Below are 12,546 nucleotides of genomic sequence, written 5' to 3'. Positions count from 1 at the left end.
ACAGTCTGCAGCTGAGGCCAGGCCAGTTGTTTCAGAGAAGACAAAGCCAGAGAATCATGTAGCATGGTCATTTGGTCTCTGGGCCTAATGTGTTTGATTGCTATCTGAGTGATCGCATATGCACCGCATTACTGTAAAGACATTAAGGAAGAACAAGAATGACTAAAACAGAGACAATTCGAACTATTATGTTAGAACGATGTTTCCTTATGTTCTGCTTTTGAGTGATGAATCATTCTTTGTCATGTTGTGATGTGTGGTACTGCATGTGGCTAGCTGGTATGACTGAGTCGCATTTGCCATGTTAAGGTACAGAGCTAAGAACATGCATTTGAAGCTCTCTGATAATTTGTGTTTTTCCTGTGCAAGTGCAAACAGTGCAATCTGTGTGCATGAGTTTCAAGTGGCACCCTGGTTTCAATGTAGCAGTGGGCTGAATAAACTAGGGCAGTGTTATGTTGATAGAGTAAGTGTGCAGCAGGACTGGGACAATGTGTGTCAGTGTGTCAGTGGCGTATCTTTCTGCTAAGCCGACTCAGGCCCACAGCTCCAGTGATCAGATCACAACGCATCAGCCACACATCGCTCTGCCTGGACCGGAATGCTGCCTTACAGCAGATTAGCAACATTCTCACATTCCAGTCTCCATAATTAGTTTGGATCTTTGTTCGGAACAAGGGCACATTCCATTTTGTTTATGAGCAGGTCAGAAAGCTGTTCAAAACAATTGATGCAATGCAAATTGTAATGAGTTAATAAATGCAACACAATCATATCATGTTTGTCTACAGAAAAAAATGGAGCATAGACCACATTTAAATAAAACTACTTCAGAGATGGTTAATACATGCTACATATGCATAAGTCAAATTTAGATAATACATTTACTTTTTTACATTTACTCAACTGTGTTTGTGATAAATTCTGTCATTAGTTCCTAAAATTCCTAAAATGTAGGCTTAAGATGTACTAAGAAATGGCAGAACAATTCAACTGTAATCCCACTATTGCTCAAATCTATACCCATCCTGCTTTTGATAAAACACTGTTTCAAAAGTATAGGCAAAATGCAACAAAGGTTCAGAAAAGCAACGTGTTTTTTATTGACATTCCATTTTTTCATTTTTGAAATGCACCCATCCTCTTTTTATGAATATTAGTGTTTTTACATCACATATCCATTTCAAAACAGAACTAGTGGCGATGGTGCCACTGACTGATCCATAAGAACACACAAGTCTTGCTTCAATCTTTTTTTCACCAAACCATCAGAAAAACACAAACACCACTGATTTAATACACTTTAAAGAACAAGGGGGAAGCGGTTAAAAGGGAAGAGGGTGAAAAGGGGGCTGCCAAATACATACCACAGTGAACAAGGGAAAAGGAAAACAAGACAACACTTTGCGCAAAGGTCAGACGTAATTGAAAAAAGCACAAAATACAGTGTTGTCCAGGGTAAGAGAAACTTTACATTTATACATAAGTGCCATATGTCAGACATGACATGAAGATGACGGACAAAAGACAAGGGGGGAGTTGTCTCTAAATGAGACACACCAGAAAGAGTATCAGGTTTTTTTGTCTTTGTCTTTCAAATATTTTAGATTGTCCTTACTTATACTATATCTTGTTTATTCACTATGATGCTCATTTTGAAAGTTAGAAGGTTATGGCCAAAGAAGGCTGCATATTCTGTGAAAATGCAGCATCAGCTAGTTGAAGGGCTTAAGTGAAGGGTTCAAGAGCTGTGGGTAATGGCGCGCAAACACCAGCTTCATCAGGTGAGTAGGATACCACTCCCATGAACCAAATCTTGGGAGAGCTGGATGTTTTGTTTTGTTTTTTTTTTTTTTTTGTTTTTTTAATATGGGTTATTGTTGCTATAGTTCTTAATATCTTTTCATTTTTACCATCATTGCTAGAATTTTTGGTATATAACCACTTTTATGATTTAAGATTGGGCCTAATAATAAATGGATTTTTATAATATATCTTTCTATAATTTTGCATGTGAATGCATTTCTGTTAATAGACATAATTTATAATTGGGGCCATAAGACAAACCTTAAGAAAAGAGCTGGAGGTAAGAATGGAGTAAAAGCCATGCACACTCGGGGAGAAGTTTAGCTTTAACAAGTTATAGAACCTGGAAAATGTCTATAATTGCACTGAAAAGATTTGTATTGTGTCTGTGACATTCAAAGTAACAGGATTTGGGGCATTTTGATTTTCTTAAAAAAGGCAAGTTGTTGAAAATATTGAGAACTTTCAAAGTAACAATAAAAAATGAACAAAATATCAATTATCTTAAGTTGCATCTTAAACAGTAAACATGGTACTATACAGTATGTGACGATGAAAAATCCGTGAGCCATCCATGAGTCCTGTCTGCCCTTTTACAGTCTTATTTTTTTAACAATGTTTTTATTTTCTTCTTAAAATATACTTTATATTTAATATTTATATCACAGTAATATACAAAGCAAGTGCTTAGACAAGTGAAAGTGGTGGTGGTTTAGTTGTGACTATGTTTGGGGAAACAGAAATAGGGAAGATGGCAAGTAACTAGGGTAGAGGTATAGAATTTAAAGCCATTGTCTTTCTTTGGTCAAGGGAACATTCCCAGAATTTTCAGATGTTTGGTATGTTTTGTGGTGAACAGCCACCCTCTGGTTTGGTGTGAATATGGACACAAACCATTAGGAACATTTAAAGTTGTATATTTACAATTAGTGAGCGAGTTATAATACCTCACAAATGACTGATATTGCCATGTTTGGTGTTACACTGACATTGTGTTATAATAAAATGAGCACAGGAGAAATGTGGAGTTAATTTTTTGTTTGTCCCATTAAAAAAGTGCTTCTGTAATTACATGAGAAGAAGCAGAGAAGTCTCAACAATATAATACAGTGCACTAAAAGGTTCTGCCCTGCTTTTGGGGCTGACATTGCCATGTTCACAACTCTGGTCCCAGGGCACAAAGACAGGAGTTGGGAAGAGGTAAAGGATAATGCCGGTGAATAGGTGAAATAGTCTCAAGGCATTGGAGTAGCCCCACACACTGAGGGAACTGCCCACAATGGGTCCCATAGTGTCCCTCATTCTTAGTTATTCCTCTTATTCCTGGTATTGCATGCACCAGGATCTTTCTTCCCACAGTCCTGTCTCTCCTCTGTTGAGATGGGGTGCTTGCAGAACTCTGTGGTTTGCTGGCCCTCTCTCTCTTTACCAGCCTGAGGCTGCTGGCTGGACTGGGGCAAGGCCAGGTATGGGTGCTGAGGTAATGGCTGCACATAAGCAGGTGGTGTCATTGGTAATTCTTGAGTTGCTGTGCCACCATTACTCAGCGCCCTGTGCTTAAGGCGTAGTTTGTGTGGTAGTGCGGTGCCTTTGACCTCTGCCTGGCTCTCCCTGCTTTGGCTTTGTGGGGAGGAATTTGGCCCTCCAACCAAAGGTGACTGCTGGTGGTAGCTGCCTGTGTCAGAACAAGATGAAGATGGGCACTCATCATCAGTGGAGGCATCTTTGTCAGAGCTGCGGGGATCACCATCACTTGAGGAGGTGTCCTTTCCTGAGTGACCCTGATAGTACCCTTCATTTCTGGGTCCTCCTTCATAGGTCAGCACTGGAGGCTCATCATCCTGTACACTGGGAAAGGAGATACTGAACAGCTGTGCCTCATCAACCTCCTCTTGTCTGTGGAGAAGATCTGGTACCATAGCATCAGCCTTTTGAGCATCAAGAGTTGGCCGCTGATGATGGGTCCTATACACTTGTCTCTCTGCCACATCTCCATCTGCATACTCATAAGGTGGAGAATCTAAGGTCTTTCTCTCAAGCTGTTTTGTCACTTCAGCTAGGCTTTCAGTGCTAGTAGACTGCAGATCTGTAGACTGAGGCAGGTTTTGTGGCAGGTTCTGTTGAGCTGTTTCCTGAGACCTTGAACTCTCTATAGGATATGAGATACTCCTGGAACGATAGAGAATGACACTTCTCTGAGCAGTCTGCAGTGGAGGTGCCACAGCACTGACTATGGTCTCCTGGTGCCGACACTGCTGTTGGTGGTTGTGATATCCTGACTGAAAGGCATGTTGATGATGTGGTGTGGGCAACTCCCGATGCATGTTGAACATGATCTGTGTGGTGGTTCCATTTGCAATTTCTGTCTCCAGCCCTGCTCCTTCCTGTTTGATGTCATAGATCATTGGTTCTGGGCTGTCACTGGAAGAGCCATCAGACATGTCTGAGAGAGAACCCCGAGGAGAGTACTTAACCAACTGGGTATGTCCTTCCCCTAGGCCAGACTGTTCAGCCTCAGAAGAATCGGAGTTCATTACCACATGTGAACCAGTGGAGTAACCATTAGGGTAGAAATGACTAGAAGAAGAAGAAGAAGAAGAAGAAGGAGAACCTCCAGTAGTGCCACTGACTGTTCCTCCAATCTGCTGGCTCTTCTCCATGTAGGAGGCTGCACTGATGAGGCCAAACCGGAGTTTTAGCTGCAGGAGTTCTGTTTTTAGGCGTACATTCTCATCATTCAGTGCAATAACTCTGTTCTCCAGGACCATGTCATTGAGTCGTCGTTTTTCCCGGGAGCGTTTAGCTGCCTCGTTGTTCTTGCGTCGCTTCTCCCAGTAGGAGGCATCCTTCTTCTCATCAGAGATAAACTCACGCTTGCGGCGGCAGGTCATGTTTGGTTTGGATTTTAAAAGCCGAACTGGGCGAGTGTTGCCCTCGGGTGAGGGAAGGGTGTTGCTGTAGTCTGAGAAGGTTTCCAGGTCCTCTAGGGTTTTACCAGCACTAGAATTTACTGGGATCTGTGAATTTAAGCTTTCCATCGTTTTTCAGAGGAATCCAGCTTGGAATCTAGTTGCTACCACTAAAACCATATATTAGTGGGAATATTAGGGATGGGGTGTTGGGGGAAAGGTGGTTCCAAATTGGCTGTAAAATTGCTCTCCTTTGAGTAGTCTTGTCTTTCCAGGTAGCTGGATCAGCAAATGTCTTATGAGGTATTTTAACTTCAGGTAGGGTGAACCTCATTGATTTTGTTGATATTCCTGCAATGCAATAAGATAATATTCTAGTTGTTTCAGGTGTCCAGATTGGCTAAAAAGATCAAGAAGAGCTGAGCTTCTGTGACAGTTTCCTGCATTTAACTGATGTTTGAGGGCCTCACTGTGGGCAGTGGTCTGTCACTCGAGAGGGCTAAGCACTCCAATAATTTCAACACTCCAAAGGTTAAGCACTCCAAAAATTTCAATACACAGCAAGTAGGACAAAGTCAGGCAGGGTGGGAAAGGGGCTAAAAATTCTTGAAATCTGGAGAATGTGACACAATTAGCTCAGAGCCTCCCTGACCCTTTCTCTTTGTTTGTTTTCAGATTTTTCTTTCCCACCAGGGCTGTGTCGAGCTGTCAAAGATGTGCCCCTGATGCTCCAGGCGTATTGTAGGATGTAGGTCACTCAGTCTGCCTCAGCTCATCAGCCTCTTGGGGAGAAGGGTGCAGCCTCTCTCTGAGCCTCCAGCTGGCTGTGCGATAAAAGGCTGTGGACACAAAGAAGAAAGTAGATCTGTTAATCCCTTGAGAGCAGAAAAAGCACTCAATCTTCAAATACTTCTTGAAATCATTTATTTATTTTTTTTGGTTAGCTTTTTTGCCCAGAATAAAGGAATTCACTCCCCTCTATACATCTACAGCATCAAAAGATTTAGGAAAGGAATGTTTTACTGTGTCCCTCATATCCCCCAAACTCACCCTATACTTATGTCTGGCTTTAGCTAGATGGTCACCCATGGCAACGACTGAACAGTGTCTCGTGCCTGGTAACCATTGTCTGACCTCCTAGCCTTGCTATTGATCTCCTCTGTCTGTGACCCATGACCTGTGCTCTCTGTCTAAAGGTGGTCTATTACAACATACACCAAATAGACAGAAGGTCCAGAAAATAATTTTAAAAATGGATTGGTAACTTTCTTTAAATTCCTATGTGCTACAACTCTACATCAGTTAAAATGAAAGCTTAGGTTAACTCTGTTTGTGTGACTCATCAACTGCTAATGCTTACAGCATAAATCACCCTTTGTGCAGAATTCCCCTACAGCATTGAGAGCTATAATCATAACAACATGTCTGGCAAACATTAGCGATGAGCACATGATTTGTTTTTACATTGTGAAACACTAGCCTGTATTACATCATTAAAGGTGAGGGAACCAGAGCGAGGCTGAAGTATAGCCTTTTGAAACATTAACATAGATGTTACTGCTTCTCTACTCTGGCTGCACAGATTGAATGGTCTGGTGAACAGATCTGCGATGTAGACTCATAATAGATCTTGCAGGTGCTAGTGTGTAGGGTTCCCCAAGTATCTGGGTCAGGGACTAGACTTCAAAACAGCCAGGCAGAAAAATTCAACCAGACAGGCTGAATGTGATTATTTACTTGGGATAAACCACTAAAGCACTATCAGATGCTGATGAAGGCCAAGACATATTTATTTAACAACGAAGAACAAAGAAGATTTGCATTGATGAATGAGGTCAACACAGATAAATGGAGGTCAGTCAAAAAGGCTAAGCAGGTCACGCTGCAGGCTTTTTGGGCGTTGGGGGTTTACTATATAGGTCAAGTCTATGGTTTTGGGGAGTTCATCATACCTAGGAAAGACACAGCAGTTGTCACATGTCCCCACCTGGCTAGTTCAAGCTCTGACCTCCAACCAGTAATTTCAAACAATAACTCTCTCCAGCAGTTACTTCACCATTTTATTAATTTATATGGCATAAAAAGGTAAAATGACAGCAAGCTAAGCCTCCATATATGTAACATTTTGTTTCATGTTATGGTTAAGTCAGCATGGTGCCAAACCTCTTTAACTGGATAGGTTATAGGCTCATGTGATGCATGGACTTTCTGTGGTATTTAGTTGATGAAGTTAATATGGGGCTCTTCGTTTTATATTGTGCCATGGAGTGCTTCTTGATGGTTTCATTGAATAACACTTGACACGTCAGATGGAAGAGATCACAATGTCGCACTTCTGTAGAGAATAAAATAATTTGCTTGTAAATTTCCTTTTCTCCACACAATCAGGACTAGCTCTAACAATAAATGTAACTTCACTGCTATATTAAATCTCTGTCAATAAGGTCTATTTTTTATTAATATTGACATTCAAAAATTCAAAAAGAATCTTTATTACTCAGATTATGACATTTCAATAGCAGTTCATTTTCCGTCATATTTTTAATTTTTCAACCTGAAATTATTCAAATCACTGGCATCAGTGGTCCTATAGCATTCATCCATTTCTCTCATGACTTAGAAATGCAAAATTCAGCATGACTTTTTATCTATGTGCTACCATTCGATTTTGCAGTGCTTCCAAGAAGGTCCTACTGGGGTGATATTAATATTCCTAGAGCCACTTATTACTGGATAAACTCAGGGTCTGGGAGCTATTTTTTATTTAGCTGATTCTTAGGCATCTGTGGCACCATTACAAATAAACAAATCAGTATGCATAACATCCCATCTAGTGAGAAGTTTGCAGATATGAAAGTCTTTTAAGAAGCAGGAATGGGGAATTAAGAGATCAAAACTGCATTTGCTTTTGACCAATCAAGGCCTTTTTGGGTTAATGTCCCCAATTATCTTCACAAAACCCACAGAAAAGGTTGAAAGGTTATTGCAGAGGGGTTACAGAACTGCCCTTTTAGAGCTCAGAGGAAATGAAATGCAGAATATCTTCCTCAGTGTCCCACTGACCCAGAAACCAGGCAATGCGTGAGGCAATACTGGCTTCTTTCCCTGCACTCAAATATAGGTCAGGAGGGCTGTGGTGTGTGTGTGTGTTTGGGAGGGGGGGGGGGGGGGGGGGGCTCAGAGAATTAGCTAAAAATGAAAAGAGATGAGAAAAAGATTAGATGCAAAGAGGGGAGAAATATCAGGACATGAATGCTTGAGATCAGAAAGGGGAGAAACCAGGACATGAACACTTGAGACCAGAGTGGGAAGAAAGAAGAGGACACAAATGCTTGAGACCAGAGAGGGGAGGAAGACCAGGACATAAATGCTTGAGACCAAAGGATTCAGTTCCAGGGCGATACTAACAAAGAACCACACCAAGGAACAGTCAAGTGTAAATACACACAGATATACAAACACACACATATCAATTTTAGTAGTTTTTCTTTTTGTCCATTAAAGAATAACCAAAGTGTTGAAATTCAAAAACATAAATGAATATATTTATAAAACAACATTAAAACAATTTCAAAACACTGCAAATTTAAAACTGAATGGTGGATACAACCCTTGTCTTCTTCTGAACACCTCCCATATTCAATTTTGTTTTTTGTATTGTTTGTTGTGCTCAACTATATGATTGCTTTTTGTACATGCGATTTTTCAAACTTTGTTTAGAAATAACATTTGCATTTTGAGCCAAATTGATCTTTATGTAATAGTATATAATTAGAGCTTTGTTCTAAATTCTTTTAACACATAAACCATAAACACATAAACCAAAAATGGAATGGAATCTGGACCTGAGAATCTAAAACTATCAAATCTGAAAATGGGCATTGTTACACCATTAAACAATAGTAACAGATAATAAATAATAAATAGCATAATAACTACATTAAAAATCCTGCCCTCTGAACATTGTAGGAGACTCCTGCACATATAACTGGACATGAACATTATGGATGTATGCTTATAGATAAGCAGCTAACCAGAGATTCTCCAAGTAGTCCACAATATCAAGCAGCCTAAATTGAAACATCAAACAGGTAAGACTATTGAAATCAACTGATTATTTAAATCAATTACCAATAAAAATGTACCAGTAGTTACGAAGTCCAGGAAGACATTAATGCCATTGATGTACATCAGGCTGATGTTCCTCTCTCTTGCATCATCTCAGAACTGCAAGCTACAGCAATTACTCTGACTGCATTATAATCGTACAGAACCTAACAAAGAGTAGTCCGGAGAAACATTTTGTTTTACATTTTAATTTAATCAGCCCAATTTGAATTATACTAATAGGAAGAAAAAGAATTTGAGTTATTCATAGAAAATTCATAGTCATATTAATTATGAAAACTCAAACCACCTCAAGCACGTCTGTAAATGTGTTCAACAGAAGGAAAACAATGTCATATATACAGCCACTAGGGGAAACTGCTTAAGTCCGAGGTTGGGCGAGGCATGGAAACTATAATTCAGCACGTGTTACTTTGGAGTTGTTTTAAGCCATGGAAATAGCGAAGGGCGGCAGTGGTATAGTGTTTCAGCCAAGCTATTGACCCCTGGGGTCGAATAATGTTTGGCACGTGGGGCTTTCTTTTCTCTCTGAATTCTACTCCTTGGCTTATCTTCCCAAGAAAATGGGCGGACAACCGGGCGGACTTCCAGACCTTCTATAAACACACATACACCACCTTTACACAAATAAGCGATCTAACCCTATTCATGTGTTTTCCAGTCACATGCGCTCTTTTGCCCTACAAAATTCGCTATTTTGGCCCTCACCATTTACTACATCAGCACAATAAGGACGCGCGTCCGCATTTGTACTCACGTTTGTTCCAAGAAATCCTGAGAAAGTCAGGCCCGAGCTTAGATAGCACGAGGTCAATAAAGCCAAGTTCATCACCGCCAAGGTCAAGTAGGGGCACACAACTATACGTTTGTTTCTTCTCTCATCATGACTGAACATGTTCCAAGTCTAAGATTATTTTTAAAAAGCCCCACGTCGATTATAGCTATGATATAATTATATGACTGTTATTCAGTCTAATCGGTTTATATAAAACGTTTAATAAAAAGGGATCGCCATTGTTCAGCCTCCTTTGATAACCTATAGCAGAGGCCATTCATTTATGGCAGTTACATTATGGTTTGATCTGTTTCGGAGTTAAGCATGTTTCCCCCCTCTTCCTAAAATGACCTACATTCATAATCAGCACAAGCAGAGTGAACGCTAGCCCCACGGTACCCTCTTCAGCCTGGTATATCAGAAAACTCGGGGTTTCCGCCGATTGCATCATCTTTACCCCACCTATGATATTTAGTTTATTCAAAACATGAAAAAATAAACGCCACGTTTAGTTTTGTAAAACAAAAGTATCAAATTGCATAACTAGGTTGTTATTCATAGTGTAACCACCCTTACTTCGCTGACGTAACGATTTAGATTAGGTTTTGGTAACCTGTCACGCCAACCTGCAACTTTAAAAAGCCATGCTTTTCCTGTTTCTCTGTTTACGCGTTTAAATAAGGTATTAGGCCTACTGAATGAAAAGGAAATAACAGCATTAGGCTTCCCATTTCAATGTTATCGTCACCTACACAGGACTAAGTCATATAGCCTACACAAAACCGATCAGATTGTGTGATATTTATTCCACGTCCTTCTCCAAGAAAATACAATGCTGTACCAGACGTGACTGAAGTAGACTAGTTATTTTGGTCACAAAGCAATAAAAGCAAGTACATAACTAGACAAATCACCATCATTACTATTACCTTACAGATTGGATTATATCTATGGTAACGTTATTGAAAATAGTCTAACCACTAATCGCAGTAAAATGCAGTAAAGATTACAGAGCTTCCTATATAAACCATTTATATATAATTTTCTGCTGTTCCTAATATACTTTTGAACATGTTATAGTGTTATAAGTAGTGGGAGAGCTCTGATTATAAATGTGCCGCTCAGACTGCAGGAACTCAAAGACCGGGTAAAACCGGATTGACTAATACGCATATCAGACGTTCAGAGTTAGCATGCATAATTTCTCCCTAATATTCATTCGGTTGTTTACTGAGTGGTTGAGTAAACCACTTTTGCAGGCAATCGCGTCTTCTTTATAAGGCATCCACAAAGAACCGCAGGGCAACTGAACAGTCTAATAGGATCTTAAGAACATGCAGGTGCTTTGTAATAGTATAACAGTGCATAATTCCTAGTCGAATGTTTTACATCTTAATATAAAATAACATTTATGTAATTTAGGTTATAACTACTGGTCCCAAGCACCAAGCATAGTCTACTTTTAACTTAAGAGCTGTTGAAAGACAGCTAATTCTCGTATCTTATTTCAAAGGTTTCAATAAATAACTTCTTTAATCGACAATCCCGCCATACCAATGAAGCATTTGTTTAGAATTTCTCCTTGGCTACATAAAGAAAGGGTTAAACGGGTGACTCGTCACACATCAACACCCGCGTTAACCTTTCCATAACTGGCCACATGTGAAGGCAAAAAGTGTGTCTGTGCACCAAACTGGATTCTCTTCCTCTAAACAGCGCATTAATGTGTAACCGTCTGGCCAGAAAATGCCTTTCGTTTTATTTCGTATATTAGAACAAAAATTACTTATTATATTTTATTGTCGTTTCAGTTATGAAACTGTTTTGTAGGAAGTATATTCACAAATTATGCCTACTCTGTAAATATATTAGGCACGGTAAATCTCAAGGAGTATAGGATAGTTAATCACATGTGCTGTATGATCCACTAACACATCACTATTTCGTGCACCCAGTTTCTAGGCTCGTGTTGTTACTAGTAGTCCCGCTCAGGAATATGGAGCCAGGGTGATAGCCTCGCCTTGACATTGAGAAAATGCACGGAGCGCAAGAACTGAATTTCTAATGAACGGCCGTAAGCAGATAGCATGAAACAAAAGCCCAGAAATAACTACCCGTGTAACAGTGGCATACGCCGCTGTCTACCACAAAGCAAGAAACAGTATTATTTAGTAGGCTATCTTTATTAATGTTTCGATTTTCCCCCCCGATCTGGATATATAGCATTGTACCCGTCACTAACCGGCGTTGAAATCAAGGATTACAGCTGACCGATCACAATGTGTGTATTTACATAATTAAGCAAAAAATTATTTGTCACATAATCTACATTGTATGTTAAAAATAATTACCATTGAGGCTCCTGCAGCTATCCAAATTAATCGCCACAGCTCGTCCGTTGGTTGCGCCTGTATTCTAGCCGTTATTGGTCTTGCACAATTTGATAAGAAATTCAAAGTGATTCCCGCACAGTTCTAGCTCCGTGCTTGCTGCTTGTATGCGGGCATGGATTCAGTGTCTCGTATTTTGGTTCCTCGTGCTATGTTGTTGAGGTGCTCCAGTATCGTCCCTCCCTCGCTGCCTGTCTCGAAATATATGTTAGTAGGTCACAGTTGCATAACTAGTTGCATAACACACACACTCTCTCTCTCTCTCTCTCTCTCTCTCTCTCTCTCTCTCTCTCTCTCTCTCTTTTATTTCATCCCTCGAACCCTGTTGCAGCTACCAGAGAGAAGGGAGGGACTAGGCATTAAGCCAGACGTGCTCAGATGTAAGACGAACATAAACATAAAAAGGTTACTGGCGGGAGAGGGTGTGCGAAATTTCGAAACCTAGAAAAAACAGCGCGGAGACATTTTTAGAAACAACCCCTCAGTATAGGATATAAAAATAAACCGTTTGGAAAGCGCATGGTTAGCGAACCACACA

At 40.1% G+C, this 12,546-nt stretch overlaps 1 protein-coding gene across 1 annotated transcript; it reads right to left on the bottom strand.

Moving 5' to 3' along the window:
• Positions 1-1,079: 1,079 nt before the first annotated feature.
• Positions 1,080-12,268, bottom strand: nfil3-2 (nuclear factor, interleukin 3 regulated, member 2). The gene is made up of 2 exons (XM_027006610.2): positions 11,970-12,268; positions 1,080-5,554 (listed from the first exon to the last, which is right to left on the bottom strand). Exon 2 carries the CDS (start codon positions 4,842-4,844, stop codon positions 3,111-3,113), a length of 1,734 nt encoding a protein of 577 aa, XP_026862411.2. The 5' UTR covers positions 4,845-5,554; positions 11,970-12,268; the 3' UTR covers positions 1,080-3,110.
• Between the last annotated feature and the right edge of the window lie 278 nt (positions 12,269-12,546).

The sequence above is a fragment of the Electrophorus electricus genome, chromosome 1, assembly GCF_013358815.1.
Source record: "Electrophorus electricus isolate fEleEle1 chromosome 1, fEleEle1.pri, whole genome shotgun sequence".
NCBI classification, from domain to species: Eukaryota; Metazoa; Chordata; class Actinopteri; order Gymnotiformes; family Gymnotidae; genus Electrophorus; species Electrophorus electricus.
This window is presented reverse-complemented; position numbering and strand designations above follow the sequence as displayed.

Excerpts from the sequence above, each read along its gene's own strand:
- nfil3-2 (XM_027006610.2), bottom strand. The coding sequence starts at position 4,844 with ATGGAAAGCTTAAATTCACAGATCCCAGTAAATTCTAGTGCTGGTAAA.